This window comes from Dendropsophus ebraccatus, chromosome 10 (genome assembly GCF_027789765.1).
Source record: "Dendropsophus ebraccatus isolate aDenEbr1 chromosome 10, aDenEbr1.pat, whole genome shotgun sequence".
Classification (NCBI taxonomy): domain Eukaryota; kingdom Metazoa; phylum Chordata; class Amphibia; order Anura; family Hylidae; genus Dendropsophus; species Dendropsophus ebraccatus.
The window spans coordinates 19075746-19101942 of record NC_091463.1 but is presented as its reverse complement, the minus strand read 5'-3'; the positions used below and the strand labels follow the sequence as shown (position 1 = coordinate 19101942).

The 26197-nt window shown below is 44.7% G+C and overlaps 1 protein-coding gene across 5 annotated transcripts in view; it reads right to left on the bottom strand.

Annotated features, from left to right (window-relative positions):
• The window catches only part of AKNA (AT-hook transcription factor), a 37735-nt gene extending 13662 nt beyond the window's left edge, over positions 1-24073 (bottom strand). The window contains exons 1-15 of one of the 5 annotated variants that reach the window (XM_069943388.1): positions 23980-24073; positions 17554-17861; positions 16063-16967; positions 14841-14915; positions 13751-13907; positions 11038-11174; positions 9954-10013; positions 9032-9144; positions 8283-8466; positions 8010-8143; positions 7232-7753; positions 5069-5276; positions 4380-4480; positions 3559-3770; positions 2763-2898 (exon numbers count right to left, since the gene is read on the bottom strand). In XM_069943388.1, coding sequence (XP_069799489.1) covers positions 2763-2898; positions 3559-3770; positions 4380-4480; positions 5069-5276; positions 7232-7753; positions 8010-8143; positions 8283-8466; positions 9032-9144; positions 9954-10013; positions 11038-11174; positions 13751-13907; positions 14841-14915; positions 16063-16967; positions 17554-17806 — 3197 coding nt within the window. In that variant the 5' untranslated portion in view covers positions 17807-17861; positions 23980-24073. Of the gene's footprint in view, positions 1-2762; positions 2899-3558; positions 3771-4379; positions 4481-5068; positions 5277-7231; positions 7754-8009; positions 8144-8282; positions 8467-9031; positions 9145-9953; positions 10014-11037; positions 11175-13750; positions 13908-14840; positions 14916-16062; positions 16968-17553; positions 17862-18198; positions 18298-18391; positions 18456-23979 lie in introns of those variants that run through there. The other 4 variants (XM_069943392.1, XM_069943391.1, XM_069943389.1 and 1 more) reach the window with 4 other exon arrangements.
• Positions 24074-26197: the final 2124 nt, after the last annotated feature.

Here is a 26197-nt window from a genome sequence, read left to right as displayed (position 1 = left end):
ACCAGGCAGCGTTTCAAAAGAAAGAATTGCGCTGCCGACATCCCCGCGCCGGCGTGGATCGATTAAGGTAAAAAAAGCAGCAATTTACCTCATGGTACATTTGCTTAAAAAAAGTGTTTTTCCATCTGTAGCCAAGTGTCAAAGAGGCGGAGCTAATCTACTCAACAGACAAAGGCTCAAACGACTCCTAACTCTTTTCCCTTGCCTTTCCCAACTTCACTGAAATGCAGTAGTGATCCCCGTCTGCAAATGTTGTATTGTGCCGTGGATAGGAATGGTGGCACTCACATGGTGAGTGCCTGCGGCTGGTGTGCACAGTGGGGAAACTCCCTAAGCAGACACTGCTACTTGTATCCATGGGGCACAGCAACAAGCAGACAAAGCTCACTGCTGGAAGTCAAGCCCTCAATACCAATCAAGGAGGGAAATGGAGGGAAGGAGGAATACTATGGCACTTGAGTGGTTTTGCACCGCCTCTTTGACACCTGGCTACAGACAAAAAAATGTTTTGGAAGCACAAACGGCTGTAACACTATCAGCTATATAAAAGTGTCTGCAGCTTATCACAGGACCTAGAGGTGATAGATTCCCTTTAATATACAAATGTATAACAAAGACTGTCTAACAAGGTCTTGAGTCTTGGCAGTACTAAAGGTCATGAGAGAACGCACACATCGGTTCAGAGTGGCATCAAGTAAACAAGGAATCATGAGGTCCATCATATGCTGGATCAACCAAAATGAAAAACAACAAGGAATAAAAAGGACAAATTGATTGCAGAAGCATATGGCATTGCTGACCTCTCTGCCCTAGCTCTAAAACAACCAACAATCTATTTGTGGGTCTGTAGTTCTCTGTACTTTCTGACTCAGCACTACAATTTCTACACTACTTTCTGTTCAGTACTACAATTCCCAGAATGCATTGCTTTCCCTCAGCTCTTTATCACTGTCCTCCCACCCTGTTCACCCCCTCCCACAGCACTCCTGACAGCTCCCTGCACTGATGCAAAGCATTTGTTAACACAGACGATTATTCTTCTACATAGCCGGTTAGACTACAGCTGCAGCTGTATTTGTTCCTTGTCTGCTCCTCTACCTTGGCATAGCTCAGCACAAGGCATCATGCTGTAAACACACCTCATCCTTCCCCATATGTCCAAATAAACATACATATGTATATGTGTATATGACAGGGGGTGGGTGATGTAGGCTGTAGGGGTTGGTCAAGGATAGGGACATCACTGAGTTCAGAGACAAGAAAAAAGTGTCATGGCACTTAGGACATTCACATACGGCAGGCAAAACATATGAAGTCAAATAGTATGTCCTTTGTGATATATATATATATATATATATATATGAGTGTGAGCCTTTCATTGTGGTTGGGGGTAAACAACAGACAGTCATACCCTTCGATTGCTCCTTTAATGCAGCCAGTGCCGAATCATGGAATCGTCAGAGCTAGTATTCACCCTATAGGGTATGTGCACACTATGGAACGCACAGAAATCTCAAGCGGAGTCTGCATGGCGGACTATGCTTGAAGTTCCACCTGTCCCATAGATATTCTGAAGCTCAATCCGCCATCTGCCCAAATAATTGACATGCCAATTCTTTGGTCGGACAGCATATTGAGCTTCAGAATATCATTGAGTCTATGGGACAGGCGGAACTTCAAGCGGAGTCCGACACTTGGACTCTGCTTTAAATTTTATTTTATTTTAGGGTTCCGTAGTGTGCACATACCCGTATGAGCAACCCGCTGGGTGTTGTAGCATTACCCACTAATATATAGAGATCTATTTCTATCTCTATAACTCTATAGTCAATCAAATGGTTAAATATTCATAAGATAATGGACACGGCTGTTCTTAGAGACTTCATTCTGACATCTATGTTCAATGAAATCGTAGTCATACCCCAGGTGCATCCAACAAACTAATGAATACTACAGGGACTTGTAGAGGGCAAATACAGTGCTGAGCTTATAATTATTAGAACAAATGTGTAGCTATATATATATATATTGCACAGCACCATGAAGAGGATAGGTTCATTTTGTTTTTATACATACAAGGTACTCGCCAGGGAAGCCATTAACCTGCATATATACGATCTTGCATTAGAAAATCCACAGGGAGAACAAACATGTCGCCAAACAAAGAGAAGCTAATAAGAAGTAGCACTGCTATACAGTACATGAGATTATATGGAAGGCCTCAGCGTTTTATATTGTATATATAAATTTCAGAGCAGGGCTGTGTGAGTGACACAATGAAGCAACCAGCTCCGCTACTGATCCTACAATTAGGTTCTTACTAAATAAAAGGATTCTGATTACAAGCAACAGGTAAACCCAAACCATGAAGAATTTGCATAAGACACATACATTGGACAGGTGCCATGTAAAGGTACAGTCAAAGAAAGATGTCCATGCATGTCCAAAGAGGGCAGGCTGTATATCTATAAGGCTGGGCCCACATGTAGGATTTGGGTCAGTATTTCTTCTGGTCTTCATTTTGGAGCTCATTTTGGTCTCTTTTTTTAGCCAGCCCCATAGACAATGAATGAATGTCAGCACCCATGTGTGTCCTCAAGAAGGAATGGGCGACTCAGAACCCTGTTCTAATGTTAATGGCAGTACCCAGTGGTTTGGCCCCTTTGCTATCATTGAGTTTTTTATGAGATAACCAAGTTAGGATAGAATACATAAAATATTACTACATAGTGAAGATATAATAAGATTCTGCTTAGACTTACTCTCTTGATGTACGAGACTGCAGAATATCTTCAAGAGGTGGTGTCAGGTCTTCCATAGGTGACAGCAGCTGGGAGGCACCAGGGGAGGCTTGGGCGCTGACATCATTATATGCTTCCTGCTCAGAGCCTGATCCGTCTGATGTAGAAGGAAACATATGTAAGAATGGAGTGGTATTTATTTTATTGGGCAAAAACCTGCAGTATGTCATTAAAGGAAATTGTGTGTAAAAGGGAACCTGAAAACAGAAGGAAATGAGAAAAAAGATGGTGGAGACTAGCGACTTGTGTAATACTGAAGGTACACTGTGTCAGTCAGGTCTAGGCTTTCTGCATAACTCCTCAAACCTAAGTGGGGTGAAATGGTCTAGTGGTGGGCTGCTACCTCTTAGGATCACTTGTCTGGGATTCTCCCAAATATGTGGGCCCCTTGTGAAAAAAAAAAAGTTGATCCCTTTACATAGCACTTTTGCCCATAAACCAATATTAGTTTACGGCAATACAGCACATTGTTGCAGTAAACTCACACTGGTATACGTAGCACCACTCTGTAGAGGCATCAACCTTTTTTTTCTGCACAGGTAAAAGGGAACCTGCCACATTGAAAACACAGTCTGATCTGAGCAGACTGACACATAATTTTCTTGTAGGAAAAGTGCCAGAGTAACTTATTTATTTATGAAAATCTCAGCTCATTCTGGGCTAAGTAGTCAATGGGGTGGTCCTAGGCAGTGATTGACAGCTATTTCTCTACAAGTCTACAAATTCCAGAACACATGTAAGAAGTAGAGGGACCTACCTGTGTGTTCTGTGCTTTCACTCTCAGTGAGGCTCTTAGGGCCTGGGGAAGGAGAACTGGCTTCCGAGGGTCCTGTCCAGTGGTTCTTTGGTTTCCTCTTGTCCCATATTGCTTTGCGTGTCCTAGATGAGAGGTCACCAGACTTAGAGGATGGTCTCTCACTTTTAACTGCAGAATTAGAAGTGGAGTCCGGTGCATCTTCTGGATCTTCTCTGACAATAGAGAATATTGAGATGACAAATATTAGTTGAATGTAACTAAAAGCCATACTTACATTACAGACAAACACAACAGGCATGCATCGTGACCATCCCACACATTTCTCTAAAACAGTCCAGACATTTATGGCACATCTGTGGATATGCTGTAAATGTCTGATGTACCCCACTAAGATGTTTAAGGGTTTAAAATTCTTCATGTATTGCTGCACTTATATTGTACATAAAAAAGAGCCTATTCCCACCTATCCACGCTCTCTCGGGGTTTTCCTGCAGCGTCTTCGGGTCCCCTGATGAATGCTCCTGCAGCCACTTTCAAGATGGACTCGTCTCGGCAGTGACAGCCCGTTCAGCCAATTACTTGCCGGTCTCAGTCAGTGATTCCTTGAGCGGGTAGTCACTGCCAAGACATGTCCATCTCAGAAGTGGCAGGGGACCTGAATATGCCGCAGAAAGACGCCAGGGGAGAGCGGTGAGGTAGGAATAGGCTCTTTATTATGTTCTTTGTAACTGCAGTAACATATAAAAAATTTTTAAGGGCAGAGGTACCACTTTAACCATTCCAAAGTCCTTGTATGTAAGAAATTAGGCAGGACTGGTTACCGAGTAAGGCTTAGCTGATCTCGCTGCTTTTGGATGAGTAGGGACCGACTGCTTTCTGATCCAAGGAATCCACTGTCAGTTTCTGGGGAAAAAATTCTCCTCTGAGGAACAGAAAGAAAGACGAATTAGAGAAATAAAACATGTCTTACATCATAGAAGGGCATCCTAATCCGTAAACCCTATGAGCTTCCATTCATCTACATATCCATAGTATTATATATTCCCTGCACCCAGCAATATCAGCAGTGATCTATGGACCTCTCATAAGATAGCCTGTATATATTGTATACTGAAAACACATGGCATGTACATCTCATGTGCTGTGGAATTCACTTTATTACCCCTTACTAGCCAATGAGTGGAGAATATCTGTAGTGTTCTTCAATATGACAGTACACAAATGGCTGACCCCATGAACATTACTTCGGCCCTCCAGCTATTGCAAAACTACAATTCCCATCATGCCTGTACAGCCGAAGCTTCATTTTAGCTGTCCTAGCATGATGAGGATTGCAACAGCTGGGGGGCCAAAGGTTCCCCATCCCTGATTTAACGTATGTCTTGTTTTTAGAAATCCTACATACATTTACATACATATGTATATAGTATTCTATGAAGTCCTTTTATCCTGCAAAACAGAAACAATTCAGATGCTATGGCCAGTTCCGCTCCATAAATGAGGGACTTACCTGAGTAATGCTTCCTCTAGTCCTCAATGGCTTCTTCTGGGCAGAGGGGCTGGCACTCTTGCTGCTGCTACTGCTTTTCTGGGACTGGGGGCTGCATGCTCTCTCCTCGCTGACAGCTGTTGGGGTCCTGGAGTTTTGCTCTCTCATCTGAGGCGATGGGGAACTCAGAGAAACCCGCTGTGGAAATTCTTTTGACCCTTGTGACATCCTGACAGAACACAGATAGGTTTATACAGCTCTAATGCTGAACACAACAGAGCGACAGGCTGCAGATTCCTTTCCATATTAGGGTCTTTCTTACTATGATGGACGGTGGTGAGAAATGACAAGGAACTGATGGGCTATGTTCACATGACGTTTTTTTCTCTTTTTTTTATGTTCTCAAAATGATGTCATTTTGCGTTTTGGGCGCCCGTCATTACAATGACAATGGCGGCCGTTGGTACATTATTCTGGTTCAGGCCCTTTTGGGTGGGGTACTTTTTTGAAGATCTATTGAATTTAGTAGTAAAGATGGTGAAAGGACAGTAAAAAAAAATGTGTGTGAACAACTGAAAATAACGTCCTAGATAAATTCTCATGAACAGTAAAGGAGAAGTTCGGCGGATTATAAAATCCAGCAGCTTGCAGGGGCAAAATTGATTACAATTACTAACTTATCTGTCCCCTTGCCCGTGGTGAGCGGCGGGGCCAGCCTCACGACCCCTGCCAGGCTCCGGGATCTCTGGACCTGCCATGTCACAACAGTCACAACACGGCTGATAGACTGGCCGCTCAGACAGTCAGTAACTGAGGTGGGATGCCACTCTGGTCACTGATTGGCTGAGCAGCCAGTCCATCAGCCGGGACAGACCTTTGCCCCCCTTAGTCGTGACGTCATCACAACTCGGGGGAAAATGACTTCCGGGGGGGGTCCCGAGGTTGGTTCCACTGCTCACCGCGGGCACAGGGAGAGTTAAGTTCCTACTCAATTTTCCGCCTGCCGGATTTTATAATCCACTGGGCTCCTCTTTTGATTTGATGTCCGTTCAAAAAACGTCCATTATTCAATACACTTTGGGGGAGATTTACCAAAGGGTGTAAAATTTAGACTGGTGCAAACTGCCCACAGCAACTAATCACAGCTCCTCTTTCCTTTCAGCACTGCCTAAAGCTGAGCTGTGATTGGTTGCTGTGGGCAGTTTGCACCAGTCTAAATTTTACACCCTTTGATAAATCTCCCCCTTTGTGTATTGAGCGGCCGTCATTCCATTGACTTCAATCATAATTCGGTAATAGCGGACACTTACACAGTGTAATAGCGGACACTTACACAGTGTGAACATAGCCATGGACGGAAGTGAAGGCACAGTTTGTGCCATAAAGGACAATGGCAAGAGGCCACACCCCCTCTCACAAAACCCCACCCGCTTTTCCTCATCATTTTTATGTAATGAGAAAAGAAGAAAAAGTTACAATATTTGAACAAACATGACTTATGCTGAAATTTGCAACTTTTATACAAAAGAACAGTAGTGTGAATGGTTTAGTAACTTGTAGTAGCCTGTGCATTACTAACATTTTAAGCTTGAAAAAGGCCGAATTGTAGTCAGAAACGTTGCATCTTTGGGATGCTGCAATACACTTGCACTTTTCTTGTTCACTGGAACTGTGGATGCTATTTTTCCTGTTACTACATATATAGATTGGGTGGTGAGTAGAAGATACTGCTAAAACTTGCATCCTACCTGCCATAGTTGTTGTTCTGCTGAACTTCTTTTGTCACACAGACATGTCAGAAGTTTTTGATCAGTCGGTACCTGTGTTCAGACCCCCACCCATTACTAGATAAAGCAGGGAGAAGCATGCGGCTGAGCACTTCACCCCCTGGCTCGCTGCTGTAGCTGACTGCAGGAGACTCTATAGTAAGTCTATGGAGCCACTGAATAGAGCAACAGAGCTAGGGAGGGAAGCCCTTAGTCACATACTTCTCCTGAATCTTAGGCGGAAATACTATGGTGTTCAGATCTGCAGTTTAAATGAGTGATGTTTCCTGTAGATTTGCGTTGTTATTATGTGGACACCCACTCTAACAGGGGTGATTCCAATAGCAACTTTATATAAGGTATTTGCTGCAAGATTAATATGTTTCTCACACATCTGTGAACCCCCTTAGACATGCACCTTCCGACTGCTGATGGTTTATCCTCATCCTCTGGAGAGACTCTCTGTCCACTCAGTATGGATGAGGCTCGGCGTAGCACTGTGGCTGATGGTGAGTGTCCAGCAATGGTCCTGCTAGCTGTGTCTTGCAGGTCATTCCAAGACCTCTCAGTTGGTTGATGCGGTGTAGAAGTCACTGGATGACCTTGGTGACCATCTGACTGTGTGTGTTGTTTCGGCCTATGAGCGTGGTGGTCTCGTGGTCTGACAGTCTGTACATTGTCCCTGTGATCCTGTGGCTTTACAGATGTGACATGATTTAGCTGTCTTCTATCTTGTTTAGCTTTCTGTGGACTGACAGGTGCAGGGTGAACTGGTGATCTTCCTTTTTGTGTAACATCCTGTGATGTAACTGCATGAGAGTGTCCCTGAGAACTGGCATCCTGGGGGTGGCCATGTGGTTTAGCACTCTGAGGAAGCTGCTGGGGCCACTCTTCTTGCTCCCGTCCAAGAGCTTCAGGAAGGGACTTGAAGCTACTGTATCTGGAGAATAGAAATATAGCAGCATGATAGTAGATACTTTTGTGTCAAGGTATCGGTCTGAGGCTATGTTCCCACTAGGAAAAAAAATAAGGGCAAATAACGGCCATTGCTGAAAAACATCAGGATCATGATCAATAATAACAGCCGTTTTGCAACAAAGTACATTATTTGCCCTCATTTTTACCTAGTGGGAACATAACCTGAAGGTGAACCTATTCATATGAGTAAATCTTATAGGAAATCATGAAAAACTCACGTAGAAAGCAAGGTGCCATAGTCTCGCTCCACCTGCTTGTGCTTGTAGAGCAGAGGCTGAGGTAAATACTCTGCTGGATCTTCCTTACTTAATGTCTCCACATTAGAGACACCAGGGGGTTCTGGGGATGAGATCTGAAAGGACAGAAGTGTAAGAAGTCTTGGCTGATAGTATTGTGCTGAATGCATTGCACAGAAGGCATTAGATTATAAATAGACAATGCATGAGTATGTTATACAAAGCATATACTACATGTGTCTTTATGATACTCACTTGGGGGTATGGGGTCTGAAGAGCTGGAATTGGCACAGAGGCTGAGGGAACTGGAGCGTTTCCTAAATGATGAGCCGTAATTCTCTCTTCTACATTATTGGGGAAAGATGAAGCAGAGTTTTCCACTTGTTCTTGCAACTCTTCCAGTTGAACGCCAAGTTGGAATATGGCTTCTTCCAGTTCCCTGTAGATACAATATTCAAATTATACAAAAGGGGAATTTGTCATTTGGGACTTGTTCCCACCTTTCTTCAAGCTTCTACTTTCTCCCTTATGTAAGTTACACATGGTCCACTGAAACATAAAATGTCTGTGACTATGCCTCTGACTATTGATGTCCACACTTTTTATGTTACACAGTTTCATGAACGGGGTATGTGCGGCAGGAACGTATATAGCCGTATGGCTGACGTGAAGGGGTTAATGAGGTTCACAGTCATTTTTACAGTAAGAAAAGTGAAAGAACAAAGATATTTGCTGTCAAAGCCTGGAGACCCTGAAGGCTACTATTACCACCAATATGAGCCAAGCCTCAGGCTGGGTTTACACATAGTATATACTGGCCAGTATTGGTCAGTCAATAGACAAAGCCAAAAGTGGGTCCAAAACACAGAAAAGGTGCAGATTATATTATAGTTTTTAATTGTAATGGCTTTTCTCCACTCCAGATCTCGGCTACAAATATTGAACAAAATACTATGAGTGAACCCAGCCGTACACCTGTAATGATGTTCATATTTTGCATTTACCTCTGTGGATCTAGCTCGCTGGTCAGACTCCCAGAACCAGTGCGATGCTGTTCTTGTGCCTTTAAATATTTTCGTTCCAGCACATCTAGAGAGCCACGTAATTCCCTCACTGCCTGGAGTAGTATACAGAAAGAAAGAGCTTAGGTACAACCATATGATGTGCAGTAGCCATGTAGAAGAGATCATTGCAGGTGTATTCAGAACTCTTGGTTGTTTCCTAGTTCATGCTGTGAGGCTAAAAACCATACGGCAAAAATTGCACATGGTTTACACAATAAGCTCATGTGTGACACCTCTAGCAGTGGCCTATTTTCCCCAAGAACAAAAGGATTGAGCATTAAAAATTCCTGAGACTCTGTTACCTCAACATCATCTGTTGGGAGAGAGTCAGGGGGCCCTAATACACATTAAAGGGGTATTCTCATCACCTAAACCTTTATTAGGTTATAGCGAATGCAAAAGTAAGTCTGAGCTGTTTTTAACAGCATTTAGAGATACTGTATGCTTTACGGCAAGTTCTAAGGACATAAGCAACAACAGACGGGGGCTGTCCTTTTAAAATGAATGGGAAAGGGCATGCAGTGTGACTTTTGCAGAGGTCATTCCACATGGAGGGTGAGGCTGAGATGTGAGCTTCATCTATTGTCTCCTCTATCTGCTGGTGACATATTTTGCTGATCACTTTCCTACAGCCTTTTCCTTATCACCACAGACACAACAGGAAGACCCAACTTAGTTTTAGGCTTAGTGGTAAGAATGAAAACTACAAGACTTCAGGATTTAAAAATGTAGATCATAATATGGAAAATTGTAAAAGAAATTCTTTACATCATATGTGATTTTAATATGATACTACATCATACATCATACTAAAATCCAGGCATCATTTAATAAAACATTCCTTCAAGTTTGGAAATGTTACCTGCTGTTGTTCTTCGGGAGTCAAGTTCCCACTGTTCATTAATTCTTCAAAAAGTCCAACCTGTCAGTAAGATTTGAGCATATAGGTTACCATAGACATATATACATGTGTGTACAGTGCCCAGTCTATAGTGTATCACTCAATTTAATTCTAAGAACATTATCATTCTAACCTCTTCAATCAGCCCTGAGATAAGGGCCCAAAGCTTTATCATCATTTGTTTTTTTAAATCAGATAGTTTTTATTAAACAACTTTTGCTTTTACAAAAAAAAACCTCAACAATCCCTCCCCCACCCACAGTTTCCCGCCCCCCAACCCTCAGGACCTTTATCATCATTTGTAGTAACTTTTGACACGTCTAATAACATGTCAAAAGATACTGATCACACCTGGTCTCAGTGCTGACACCCACTGCAATCCTGAGATACAGCAGGGAGGAGCTTGTGGCAATGTGCTCCACTCCACAACACAATCTCTCCGGCTGTATCTTGAGATTAATGCTGAGACCCGGTGTGATCAGTAAATTCGACACCTCTAATTACATGTCAGAGGTTACTACAAATAACAGGAAATGAACTACATCTGTATTAAAGGGGGTACTTCAGCAAAAAAAATAAAAAAATCTTTCAAATCAACTGGTGCCAGAAGAGATTTGTCATTTACTTCTCTTAAAAAATCTCTTTCAAATCAACTGGCTCCACAGAGTTGTAATTTACTTCTATAAAAAAAAAAAATCTCAACTCTTCCAGTACTTATCAGCTGCTATATGTCCTGCAGGAAGTGGTGTATTCCTTCCAGTTTGGAGACCAGTAGAGAGCACAGAGGCGGCAGCAGAGAGCACTTTGTTAGACTGGAAAGAATACACCACTTCTTACAGGATATACATCAGCTGATAAGTACTGGAAGAGTTGAGATTTATTTTAATAAAAGTAAATTACAAATCTGTGGGGCCAGTTGATTTGAAAGAAACATGTTTTTCTTAATGAACAACCCTTTTAATATTGTAGAACGACTTGAATGTATTACATAACAATTTACATAAATAACTGTACTCAAATATTGTAAATTAAAAGTTACACCAACCTCTTGGTACAGGGCCTCTAAGTGTGATGTCAGAGTGGAAGCAACGTCCTCGGGTGGATGAAGAGAGGATGAAGCTGAGGTTTCTGGGAAGGTATGGACTGGTGGGGTCGCTGAGAGTTTCTGATGGTCAGAAGAACCTACAACATAACGCAGGAAGTGCTCTTACCAAGATTTCCAATCTCTATAGATGTCAATGATGTAAATGGAAATGTCATTTAAGAGACCACTGGTGGTGATTGATTTCACTTGTTTGTATTGGTGTCCATTATTTTTCAGGGAAACCTTTATAAACATCTGAGTTATTGGCAGATATATGATCACATAAATTTACAGGCCTGAAGCCTGAGCGTGGATTCCTCATGACAGGTTTAGTATTGTCACAGAGACCACGTGGGAATCCCAATCACCAGATACATCTATGCCAATACATTATTGTTGTACCCGGTGGATCCAAATGACCACACTGCACTGGTTATCCAGGATTACAAAAAGAACAGCTACTTTCTAGCAAAACAGCGCCCCCCCCCTTTCCTCAGATAGTGTGTGGTATTACAATTCAGCTTCACTCACTGCAATGGAACTGAGCTGCAAAACCCACACCCAAACTGAGGACAGGAGTAATGCTGTTCCTGGAAGAAAGCGGCCATGTTTTTTAAGCCTGAATAACTCCTTTAATAGAGGTTATCCAGCGCTACAAAAACCTGGCCACTTTTCCCCTACTGTTGCCTCCAGTTCAGATGCGGTTTGCAATTAAGCTCCATTTACTCCTATGGAACTGAGTTTCAAAACCCCACCCAAACTGGAGACAACAGTAGGGGGAAAGTGACCATGTTTTTGTAGTGCTGGATAACCCCTTTAAAGGGTCACTACCATTACGTGTTGCTATATGTGCTCAATAGGCAGAACCATCCCAAGCTTTGTGAGCCCTATTAAATAGAACACATGGCTGTAAGGGTCAGCAGCACAACACCACCCCCCTCCTGCACCTCCATTGCTACCCACCATTGGGCATTTATATCATCAAAAGTGATATGGTATACAACAACCCCACAGCACGGTACAGTCACTCCTTACAGAGTAATCTGCTGCCACAGGATGTCATAGAGGAAGCTGAGATGGACTGGATCCTACACGCTGCATACTTGTTACTACAATACACATGTGGGTGTTAGTGAGAAAGGTGCTGTGCCCTAAAAGCTCTAGATACACATGATAGATCAATGGAAATATTCTCTCCTGCAATGGTTTAAGCTGTAAATGTGACTAATCGACATATATATATATATATATATATATACACTCAGGAAACGGAAGTTGAGCAAAAACATTAGTAAAGGTTTGCAGATGTGAGAGATGTGGTCAAGTGTATGAAGCAAGTGTAAAGCAACAAAAAGGCATAGTCTAGTGAGCCCAAGAGTCTATCTTTTCTTCAGATTGCTTTATCTATTTTAGATGAATATGGAAATATTGCCATCTACAGTACAGCGGAAGTGCCAGTACAGGCATGTGATACTGTATCACTAGTCACTGGATGATTTTGCTTATTTTCATGTAACTGGCCAAAAAGCTTCACATACTGCCACCTCCTCTCCTTCTGCAAGCATGATCAGCTGGATAGGTGATACCTGCGAGGTCACTAAGGGGGAGCTATATCAAGGTGCGTTCCTGGCATACACCACAGTAAAAGGGGCAGATCCTCCCCTTTTCTGCAGCGCACGCCAGACGTATCCCTCACTTACCTGATGGGAGCAAACAAAGAGCAGGTGTAGATTTGTGCCACAATTGCCTGCACCAGGCGCACGGCCGTCCGGCTTTACTAAGAGGCGTTTGCAGGAGAGCGGAGGACTAAACTGCAGCCAGATAGCTCTGATGCTGGCTTATTCCTTTAAGAATTAAAGGGTCAGACTGTGAAATCCAACATGCCTGATCCTTCTCTCCATGCATCATCTGTCAGTGAAGAACTGGGAGGCTACAACTCACATTAGAGTCAGCCAAACCCCCCCAAATTTGGCAGGTTTGGCTGCCGTTAGTATACAGTGTATGGGCACCTCTAGGAAACTTTATACTTTTCCTTTCTTTATGATTTACTTATGGCTTTAGCCCCCAAAACAGCCTTAAAGGTTATTTAACTTTGTAATGTGTGTTATTTAAGTAAATGCCCCCCTTCCCCATGTTTCCCCCCATCCACGCTAGACCCGGAAGTGTGGTGCATTATACTTACAGAATCGCTGTCGACCCCTGGCCGCCATCTTGGGACAATTACGTCATCTTCAGGAGGCCGGCCAGACCGTTCTAGCTCTCCCTCATGCCTCCCCCCCTTCCAGCGCGTCATCAGCTGCTCAGCCGTGATTGGCTCAGCCAACTATGCTCAGCAAATCGCGGCTGAGCAGCTGATGACGTGCTGGAGGCGGGCCGGCATGAGGGAGGGCTGGATCGGTCCGGCGGCCGGGGTCGACAGCGATTCCGTAAGTATAATGCACCACACTCCCAGGTCTAGCGTGGGTGGGGGGAAACATGGGGAAGGGGGGCATTCACTTAAATAACACACAGTACAAAGTTGTATAACTTTGTAATGTGTGTTATTAAGTGAATAAATGCTTTACACCGCACTACCCCTTTAATGGGATCCAATTCAGTAATAAATTCAATGCAGTCATTTTTATAATAAAAAAAGAAAATCATGGTGCTTTTAATATAAAATTGCCTTACTCACCTGACTCTACTTCAGCTGCCCCTTGATGATCATCTACTGAGCTGAAAGTTGCGGCCTGGGCATGTGGTATAGTAAACTCCATAACTTTTACTCCCTGGGTGATTGTTCCCATTTGGATACTGTGACTCGGTTGCGGAGGGTCTGAGTAAAGATGCACCTGTAAAAAACGATTGATTAAGTGAAAATAATGTTCTGCTCACAGTGATGTTTTGTCAAATCTTGAATAAGTCCCAAATAGTAGAAAGAGAGATCGGCACTATTGTCTGTGAACAGAGTCCTATAAGGATGTCGTGCTGATATAGGGATGTCGTGCTGATATACTCCCAATAGTCATTAAGTGGGGTGCTCACTCCAAAAATAGTTGAGAATTCAGTCATATAACAGTAAGCAAAAAAAATATTCGGTAGGGCACTCACCATAAAACGCGACTTTTATTAAAATCCATTCAAATCCATCAAAGCGTAAGGGATGGCCAGGACGTCAGCACCATGCGGAAAACATGACAGCTGGAGAAGCTTGCTGACGCACGCGAAACAGCTTCTCCAGGTCTGGAGAAGTGTGCTGGCGCATGCGAAACAGCTGTCACATTTACTGCATGGTGCTGGCGTCCTGGCCGTCCGTTACACTATAATGGATTTTAATGTATTTGAATAAAAGTCGCGTTTTATGGTGAGTGCCTTACCGAATATTTCTTTTGCTTATTGTTTTGTCAAATCTTGGTTACATCAACCTAAGCATATATTTGGAGGATCACGTTCCATTATTCCTATAAGCAGTTATGGGAATAATGGAAAGCTGGACAAATGATTATGGTTCCACCCTCCTAGTTGAGCCACCAAGAACAGCAGCGCCCCCAAGTGCCACCTGAGAGGGGTGCAGTAAGTCTGTTTCAGTAAGACGGTAATAGGTGAGGATCAGAAATTTGGCATTAGGTTTGTTTGAGATTTTCCACTTGCTTTGCTTAGTGCTATAAAATGTGGGGGAAAAATTATAAATTACTGAGGAGATGGAACCAGCAAATGCCTGAACCCTCAACATTCAACACAGTCATGGGTGTACGCCATTTACAAGTATGTGCGACAATCCTTACTTTGGCTCCAAGTCTTAGCCGGTCAATGGTATTTTCAGCTTCGGCATACTTAGTGAGCAGCTTGTGGTAATCCTCCTATAAAGAAGCAAGATAGACGGGGAGGTGAGGCAAGGTGATTATGTATTAAGGGTAATAAACAAGTAAAGAAAACAATACAATACTGCTTAGGATACCATGCAAATGTGGGAGAAAAAATAAAATCATGTACAGCATTTGCATGGAATTTCCATACAATATGTACGATATGTCCCCCTTGGTTTTCAACAACGCTGAGTCAGCTTTAACTGCTACAACAAGCCCACATGAGGATACCCCTTTTAAACAGACATAGCATTTCTGAAAGACATAGCAGGGAATGGGGGTTGGATTCGTAGCTTTGTTATACAGCATAGTGGTGCTGGACTAACATCACTATATGTGAAAAAGTGCAATACTTTCAGCAATGCAACAGTTAGCAGCTTCATAGAGAATAAATGGAACGCCAACTATAGTGTTCACTTTGGGGCAAATGGGTCCCTGTTCTTAAGATTGGTCCTCGAGTCTAGGTGGCTAAGCCCCAGTGATCAGATTGCTATTTCTTTCCTATGGAAAGGAGATAACAAGCCCAGATAAAACTACCCCTTTAAGTGAATGAAAGATGAGCTGCAGTAACCCAACATGGCCACTTTGCAGTGAGCAGGGTCTTCTGCTTCCAGCTGTTTTCTGTGTGCATCCAGGGGCAACAGTTCTGCAAAATGTAGGCATCAGACACCAATGACCTATCCTTAGCATTGGCCATCAATTAAAAAGTTCTGGTGAACTCCTTTAAGTAAATTTAGGATAAAAGTACATTAAAATTACTATTTAATACATGGAGGCAAGTAATACTATGATCTAGAGCAGGGATGGGGAACCTTCGGCCCTCCAGCTGTTGCAAAACTACAATCCCCACCATGCCTGGACAGCAGAAGCTAAAGCTTCGGCTGTCCAGGCATGATGGGAATTGTAGTTTTACAACAGCTGGAGGGCCGAAGGTTCCCCATCCCTGATCTAGAGGAGGGGCATCAAAGTTATGGCCCACCAGCTGTTGCAAAACTACAATTCTCATCATGGCTGGACAGCCAAAGCTTTGGCTGTTCAGCCATGATGGGAATTATAGTTTTGTAATAGCTGGAGGGCCGCAAGTTTCACACCTGTGATCCAGAGATATGATAAAGCCATGGAGTCACTGTATGTTACAGACCTGCAGCTGATGAACCAGCTCTGTGGCTTGCTGCGGGGTCTTGAACTCTTGTGGGACAGCGGGTGGTGCAACAGGTTCTTGAACAGGCTTTTCTGTGCTGCTAAGCAAGACTTCCCTCACTATCTCTGCTGGAGACTTGAAGATAACAGGAACTCCTTGGCTCTGCTTTTCTGGTCTGCGGGGCTGAGGAGGACGATACCCCTCTTCATCACGAGGAAATTTCACTTTGGGGCCAACTTTGGAGAAATCGGGCAAGGGGTAGTTGAGTTGTCCTCGGCCATATTGCGGGGTGGAGGAGTGCTTGCTCTTCTTCACAGTGGGGGGCTCTACATGCTGCATCCTGGAAGGTGTTGATGTGGCCTTAGATCTTTCAGTCTTGGCCTGCTTGGAGTCTCTAGTAAGGTTGGAGATGTTTGTAGGGATCCGACTGGGGATGGCTTCGGGACTTTCCCCACTTTCTGTACAAGAGGATTCTGGGAGAGTTTCATCTTCTATTCGAGGGGTGATACTTAACCTACCAAAACGACTTGTGCGTCTGGGGTCCCAAGTGCTGGGAATGGGAGGAGATGATGGAGACAGGGATTCACTGACACTTTGACCTTCCTGATTGCCTGTGCTTTCAGAATAATCCATTTCATTCTTAGGGTTCTGGTCCCATTGCTCTTCTGTTAGTGATGTGTGGTCATATTCTCCATACCTTCCATGGACAGGACTTTCATCAAGAAGTTCTGACTGTGCTTGATTCCAGTTGTCATCTTCATCCCCATCCCAAGCTCCCAGCGAACTCCCTCGATCAACCTCATCTTCAGTCATATCCAGCTGTTGGTCTCTGCTTGGGGGCAGACGATCTAATGCAGATGGCAATGTTACTGATCTACTGGGGTGTTCAAAGGAGCTCTGATCCCCTAATAAAAATAAACAATAAAAAAAATTATTTTCCTGACTAAGAACTATGTTTGAAATAAGATTTATTAATCTTAGATTTCTGAGCGGGCCATAATGTCACAGGATCGAGAGGTACAGGAGACTGGCGGGTGACCGTGAACCTGCCCTGCGTGTCCTGCCCTCTCAAGTTTTTTACCTTTGCCTGGAGAACCCCTTTAAGAGTTACAGCAAGGTATTGCAGGTTCCCCTACATCCTAACTGCGAACAGTTAAGATAATACATAGTATACAGGTCCATTTCCGACATGTCTGATTTCAAGTAATTCTGAACCCTTACATGATGCAATCCACACAATTTCCCAATACCTCAGCATACATGAGTATCATAAAGGGGTCGTCCACCACTAAGGCTTCTCCCCATACCTGTGCTTGCGGTTTTGCATTGCTACTCTATTTCTTATGCACTTAGAACCCATCCAATGTAAGTGATGCCAGAAGATTAGTCTAGAACCACATACGTATAATGACTGAGGATACCATCGCAATCTAAAATCTCTTTTAACAGCCACTTAAAACAAACCAAAACCTTCTTGCCATCTATGCATACCTGATCTGTTATCTTCTGGCGGCGATCCCGGATAGGGTCCACCCGTTTTGTATATTTCCACCATTCCATCTTCATCGAATGCCAGCACTTGCTCCTCCTCATCTTCTTCCAAGTCTAGATCGCCTTGACTCTCCAGCTCCAGGAGCCCCTCTTCATCCATTCCAATGACTCCATTCTCATCCATGTACCGTGCAAAATGATCCTCCTCATCGTCGGTGCTTTCGTTGGGCTGCTGACGATTGTGACTGTCCATGGTCAGGGAGAGTGACACGGGCCCCCCACGTCCTCCCCCAGGGTCATATCACCTGCTGGAACACAATGGTTGGAAAACACCATAAGCTGGTAGGATTTCTGCAACTTCACCTACTGGAGATGAGCGCACTTTCGAAAGTACGACCTCCCCCTTTCTTTTTGCCTTCCTCTTTCTAGCCTTTAATCTTCCTGTCTGCTTCTTCCTCTCCTCTTAGTTTTTCTCCTTTAAGATCAGTGCATCTTACAGTCCTCGGCAGTCTCTCTTTTTGCTCTGTCTCTCTTCTCCTTTCTTTCCTGCACACAGACTTTTCTAGCACTGAAGTATTTGCAACTCTCATTTTCTCTTTTGCTCTCTATGCTCTCTTTTTCAGCATTGCTTTCAGTCTCGCGTACCTCTGTGTGGTCTGACAGTGCTCTGTCCAGCTTACAGCCATTTCTGTTGATTCTCCCGGCTAAGTCAGCTGACCAAAATAAAAGCCTCTTCTTAGCATCCCTCCCCCTCCTTACCACATTGCCAACTTCCCCCCTTCACTTCCCCTCTACAAGTGATGTAAGACGACTATACCCACAAAACCCTATGGCTGACCTGCGCAGATTGCATTGACAAAATCCACATCCTGAGACGTGTTCATGTGCAGACTTGACTTTTTTTTTTCCTTTTCGGCTCATACGTCCTCCCATTTAATAAGCAGCGGATTGCTGGCAGCTCTTTAGCAGTTTTGTTATTGTGAAGTTCAGTGGGCTCACAGTTTCCTGCTCTTGCAAGGAATTACTCAATCACACTGACATGTTTTGTTTCATTCCTAGCAGAAAAGTGCTATATCTATCCCAGCCAAGTGTTGTGCTAAAGCAAAAATATTCACTTTGAGAATATTTATTTAAAGCGACTCTGTACCCACAATCTGACCCCCCCCCAAACCACTTCTACCTTCGGATAGCTGCTTTTAATCCAAGATCTGTCCTGCGGTCTGTTCGGCAGGTGATGCAGTTATTGTCCTAAAAACAACTTTTAATCCGGCAGCGCTGTGTCTAACGGCCGGGGCTTACATTTGTATATGCATTAGGCTGGCACACCCTCTCTGTCCCTCCTCTCCACCCTCCTCATCATTAGGAATGCTCCAGGCAGATTGCTTCCTATTCCCCACCTGTGTGTATAATGAACATGGGCTGGATCGTTAATACACCTGTGCAAAGCTCAAATAGCAGTAAATGTTCCTGGATCATTCCTAATGATGAGGAAGGCGGGGAGGAAGGACGGAGAGGTGGTGCCAGCCTAATGCATATACAAATGTAAGCCCCGGCCGTTAGACACAGCGCTGAAGGATTAAAAGTTGTTTTTAGGAGAATAACTGCATCCCCTGCCGAACGGACCCCAGGACAGATCTTGGATTAAAAGCAGCTATCCGAAAGTACAAGTGGTTTGGGGGGGACAGATTGTGGGTACAGAGTTGCTTTAAGGGGTTAAAGTTTTATTAGAACCTAAAGGGGCAGGACTTTAATTTCTGAACACATAGTATGGGACTCTCTGTTACTCTTTGGGGAAATGTTATATGCACATTTTTAAGACCTAATGTTTCAGGTAAAGTTTTAAGCCATCCTGTTTGTAGCACTGTGTCTGTGCATTATATAACCTGTAAATGGCATTTTTCACCAGTTTACCCTTTATCTCATGGCTTTTAGTTGCCCGTGAGCTGGTGGGTAAAGCCTAGTGTCTAAAATGTTTTTCATACACTGTACACACACAGAAGGGATTCTGCTCTTCTAAAGAACACCCTAAGAAGAAACAGCATTATGGAGGTCATTCTAGAACAGTACTGAGCAGTGGATCCAGCACTAGGGTGACAGCTAACATTCACTGTCAGTTCCTGTAGTCATTCTGCTGTCTCTCTGTTTTTGGCTCTCTCCAGCTTTATTCTCCTCCCTTTCCTATCCCCGTCGTGAACAGCCTTTGTTTAACACTACCTACATTCATTAATTCTGGCCGTAGGTAGTGTTAAACAACGGCCGTTGTTTGTACAGTGTGTGAACATAGTCTTAAACAGTTTTGGAGCTTGGAATGATCATGAATGATAATGTCCGGAATTCAAAAGTCCATTCTTTACATGGAACGTGTGAATACTCCCTTAGGCTATGTTTTCACGACGTACTAAAGATCCCAAAGAAAGGCTGTTTTTGTTAAACAACGACCAGAAATAATGATCATGAACATGAGCATAACTGTGCTCGGCCAATCGCGGCTGAGCAGCTGATGACGCGGCAGAGGGCGGCCGGCACTGGGGAAGATCGGAGGTGTTCGATCCAGCCGGCCGAAGATGACGTTTGGCACAAGATGGCGGACCGGCGCGACACGGATCAGGTAATGTATAATGCACTACACTTCCGTGTACACGGGTGGGTGTGGTGGGACACGGGTAAGGGGGCCGTTCACAGACATAACATACATTACAAAGTTGTATAACTTTGTAATGTGTGTTATTCTGTGAATAATTTTTTACCGCCGCACTACTCCTTTAACAACAACGGCCGTTCTTTGTGAACTTTATTACGTCGTGAGGAACATAGCCTAAGAGTGGCTTCTATTACCATCTTTTTACCTCTCGCATCTATTACCTGACATGCCTCTGCTTTTTGAGTCCTTCTAATATTATAGAGCCACTTGCGAATGACCAACAAATACATTGCTGTATAAATAACTTTACTACTCCTATATGACTGCATTTAATGCAGACCTAAAAGCAGCTTCCACCATTGTCTCGACATGTGTGACAGATTATTTTCTGGTTCACTGTGATTTGCCCCCTGCTACAGAGCCATATGGGTCAGACACACACAATAGCGGCATTAGTATGTCAGCTCCTCTTAGACGCCAGTGACCTATTAAAGCACAACCCAGATATAGCAGATAATATCCCTCAGATGGCTGCAGCTATGTAGGAAGGAATGGAGAACGCTACTGAACAATCACTTACCAAGGCATTGCCCAGAATTAATATACCGTATTTTCCGGCATATAAGACGACTCCTAACTTTTAGGATATACTCACTGACTACCCCTCTTCCAATGCACACCAATTAAAAATTAATAAAAAAACGTCAGACAGCAGTGAGATCTGAGAGGCAGAGAAGGAGGTACAGTAATACCGGTAGGATACAAGGGCGGGACAGACAGGTGACAGAGGTGTGTTTTTCTGGGCACAGCGCCACTCTACCGTATCTCTATTTTCCATACCCCGAACGCCTGCAGCTTGCGCTGCCCTTCATATGGTCGCCGCATATGCCGCTGTTTTTTTTAGCTCCTTCCATCGTATGCGGCGACCGCAGATTCTCCAGTCCTGTTTCGAAGTTTTTAAGCACCTGCCCTATACTGTAAGAGGATACCCGGCGTATAGGACGACCCCTGTCTTTTAAGATTTTCCTGGGTAAAAAAGTAGTCTTATACACAGGAAAATACAGTACATTATGCACCTTTAATGCTGCATAACTAGTCAGGTTCTGCCATTAGGGCCTTATTCACACGTCCGCAATCATGTATCAACTTATTGCCCATTAATTTCTATTGGGCTATTCACACAGTCTGTTCTATTGCGACATATAGGACATATCTAGAGGACATATCCTAGTGCGGATTGTGATTGCAGTACAGATTACCAATAGAAGTCTATGGGTTGCATATTTTTTTTGCGGACATCAAGGATGTCACATCCGTGTGTCCCAATGTAGCAGGAGAACGAACACCCCACACGTATCGCCGCTCCCCGGCGGCTCTGCAGGAGCGGCGATACGCGGGGGGTGTTCATTCTCCTGCTACATTAGGACTGTATATTGTGGGGGTATACAATTTTCTATTTCATTTTGTTTCCACCATGTTTTTGTATTATGTCACATATGTGGTATCGTTTGTTATTATTTGCTAATTATCTCTTTGTTTAGTCCTGCATCATAGGAGGTTGCCGTATAGTGATTTTAATGTTTTTAATTTTTTGTAGCCGGTGTTAATAAAGCTATTTTATGATTAACTCAGGTGTGCGCCTCACTCATATACCCTATGGTTCTTCTTTCCTCTTGTTCATATGTAGATTACTTACAACCATATTGGTATGCTACCTGAGCAGTAAAAATGTCAAATAATACCACCATACCATATTACCGCCATACCCATTCTACATAACACCACCATACCATGGCCAGATAATACCACCATACACAGTCTACATAGCACTACCATACTACAGGAAGATAATACCTCCATAAACAGTCTACATAACACCAACATACCACAGGAAGATAATACAGCCATACACAGTCTACATAACACCACCATATCATGGCAAGATAATACCGCCATAGACAGTCTACATAACACCACCATACCACAGAAAGATAATACCGCCATAGACAGACTACATAACACCACCATACCATGGCAAGATAATACCGCCATAGACAGTCTACATAACACTACTATAAGACAGGAAGATAATACCGCCATACACAGTCTACATTAAACCGCCATACCATGGCAAGATAATACCACCATACACAGTCTACATAACACCACTATACTGTGGCAAAATAATATGGTGCCTAAATATCATGTAAACAAAAACAGACAAAAACTCTATTTATGTGCTGCAGATTCCATAAAAAGTGCACAGCGCCATAATGGAAACCGGGCAGACTTTGTCTTTAGCAACCCATAGGAGTTATACATAGCAACCCATAGGAGTTATACATAGCAACCCATAGGAGTTATACATAGCAACCCATAGGAGTTATACATAGCAACCCATAGGAGTTATACATAGCAACCCATATCAGTTATACATAGCAACCCATTGGAGTTATACATAGCAACCCATAGGAGTTATACATAGCAACCCATAGGAGTTATACATAGCAACCCATAGGAGTCATACATAGCAACCCATAGGAGTTATACATAGCAACCCATAGGAGTCATACATAGCAACCCATAGGAGTCAAACATAGCAACCCATAGGAGTCATACATAGCAACCCATGGGCTTTTAGCCTTTATATTTATACAGATCCAGTCCCCTAAAGTAGTCAGTGCACATTTGGCCCAAAACCATGGTGGTTAAGGCCTATTCACCCCATTCACATTACTATGTACCACCATGTACACTAGGGCAGTGAAGCAGTTGCCCATGGCAACCAATCAGCTTTTGACTTTCATTTTCTAACTAGTGCAGTGAAAAATTGACCATAGAGACCAATCATATCTTGAGCTGCCCGATCAATATGTAAGCTGGAATCTGATTGGTCGCTAGGTTGCTATGGGTAACTGCATTAATGTTCCCGCTTTTTCTTTGACACAAAAGCCGCAGTCTGTAGCAGAGCCGTCACGGGCAGCAGCGCGCGGTACAGAGCGGCCCCGGCTCCTAGAACCGGTCACTATATACATCATAGCAGCTTAACGGAACGTGAGAAAACCGCAAGAAGAGGAAGGTGGGGGACAAAGACAGCGGTACCGTGAGGATAACAGAGGGTGGGGGGCTGCGGGGGGAAGAAGACGTGTAACAGCAGGAGGAGGGAGGCTGAAGAGGTGAGGGACCGGGGGAGAGGAGGGGGACCGGGGGGAGCTGAGAGGAGACCGGGGGAGAGGAGGGGGACCGGGGGGAGCTGAGAGGAGACCGGGGGAGCTGAGAGTAGACCGGGGGAGAGGAGGGGGACCGGGGGAGAGGAGGGGGACCGGGGGGAGCTGAGAGGAGACCGGGGGAGAGGAGGGGGACCGGGGGAGAGGAGGGGGACCGGGGGGAGCTGAGAGGAGACCGGGGGAGAGGAGGGGGACCGGGGGGAGCTGAGAGGAGACCGGGGGAGCTGAGAGGAGACCGGGGGGACCTGAGAGGAGACCGGGGGAGAGGAGGGGGGCCGGGGGGAGCTGAGAGGAGACCGGGGGAGCTGAGAGGAGACCGGGGGGACCTGAGAGGAGACCGGGGGAGAGGAGGGGGGGGGGGGGCTGAGAGGAGACCGGGGGAGAGGAGGGGGGGGGGGGGGGCTGAGAGGAGACCGGGGGAGAGGAGGGGGGACCCGGGGGAGAGGAGGGGGGACCCGGGGGAGCTGAGAAAGTAAAGAAGGATCCGGAGAGGAACGGAGAGAAGCAGCTCCGGTAAAGAGGAGTATAGACGGTGTACGGGAAAAGAGAGCAGTATACCCGGTCCTGTGCCCCGTGTGCCTCCTCCGTGCCCGGCGCCGAGCAGGTTACCAGGAGTAGCGCTGTACACACCACAGTCACCACGGATTGTGTGTAACCAGGGCAACGCGTCCCGCAGCCGCACAGAGGACGGGGCGTCAGAGTACAGGACTACACAGAGTACACTGCCACACATACTACACAGAGTACACTGCCACACATACTACACAGAGTACAGGACTACACAGTACACTGCCCACATACTACACAGAGTACAGGACTACACAGTACACTGCCCACATACTACACAGAGTACAGGACTACACAGAGTACACTGCCACACATACTACACAGAGTACAGGACTACACTGAGTACACTGCCCCACATACTACACAGAGTACAGGACTACACAGTACACTGCCCACATACTACACAGAGTACAGGACTACACAGTACACTGCCCACATACTACACAGAGTACAGGACTACACAGAGTACACTGCCACACATACTACACAGAGTACAGGACTACACAGTACACTGCCCACATACTACACAGAGTGCAGGACTACACAGAGTACAGGACTACACAGAGTACACTGCCACACATACTACACAGAGTGCAGGACTACACAGAGTACACTTCCACACATACTACACAGAGTACAGGACTACACAGAGTACACTGCCACACATACTACACAGAGTACAGGACTACACTGAGTACAGGACTACACAGAGTACAGGACTACACTGAGTACACTGCCACACATACTACACAGAGTACAGGGCTACACAGAGTACACTGCCACACATAATACACAGAGTACAGGACTACACAGGGTACACTGCCACACATACTACACAGAGTACAGGACTACACAGAGTACACTGCCACACATACTACACAGAGTACAGGACTACACAGAGTACACTGCCACACATACTACACAGAGTACACTGCCACACATACTACACAGAGTACACTAATACACATACTACACAGAGTACAGGACTACACAGTACACTGCCCACATACTACACAGAGTACAGGACTACACAGTACACTGCCCACATACTACACAGAGTGCAGGACTACACAGAGTACAGGACTACACAGAGTACACTGCCACACATACTACACAGAGTGCAGGACTACACAGAGTACACTTCCACACATACTACACAGAGTACAGGACTACACAGAGTACACTGCCACACATACTACACAGAGTACAGGACTACACTGAGTACAGGACTACACAGAGTACAGGACTACACTGAGTACACTGCCACACATACTACACAGAGTACAGGGCTACACAGAGTACACTGCCACACATAATACACAGAGTACAGGACTACACAGGGTACACTGCCACACATACTACACAGAGTACAGGACTACACAGAGTACACTGCCACACATACTACACAGAGTACAGGACTACACAGAGTACACTGCCACACATACTACACAGAGTACACTACCACACATACTACACAGAGTACACTAATACACATACTACACAGAGTACACTGCAACAAATACTACACAGAGTACACTACCACACATACTACACAGAGTACACTGCTACACATACTACACAGAGTACACTACCACACATACTACACACAGTGTGATGCCACTCCTGTGGTGGATGGCAGAGATACAGCTGAACCTTAAGGTTTTGTCACATGGCGCCAGTGCCTGGTGGGCACACAGGTGTGATGGCACGCCTGCTTTTAAGGTGTAAGGCCGGTTGTACCCTTTCCCCCTGCGGTCGGTGTCCTGTCAGGCTGCTACCGGGTCCCTTGGGATAGTGTAGTCATGGATAATGTAGTCACAGAGGGCCAGAGCGGTGTAATGACCCTCCCGGATAATAGAAGGACCCGCCACCCACAGAAAGGGGAGAGGTCCTAAGGTTGCGGTGTATATGAGGTGTAGGTAGTGGTGAATAATCAAAGACTCCGTGGATAACGGCTTGATTTACTATTGGCAAATGTGCAACAGGTAATACAGATGTGCCCGGATATACACTTGACAGAGTTCCAATAAATACTGAGACTTAAAACGACCAGATCTGTTTGATAAGTGCTGAGTAGGATATAGTAGAGTTGGTATAGTTGTACTGAGGTAGCGTAGTAGAGAGGAGAGTGCCGTGAGAGTCTCAACCCATGTAGTAATGTGCTCTGCCGGGATGTTGGAGTGTATAGAAGAATACTTGTAGAAGAAGA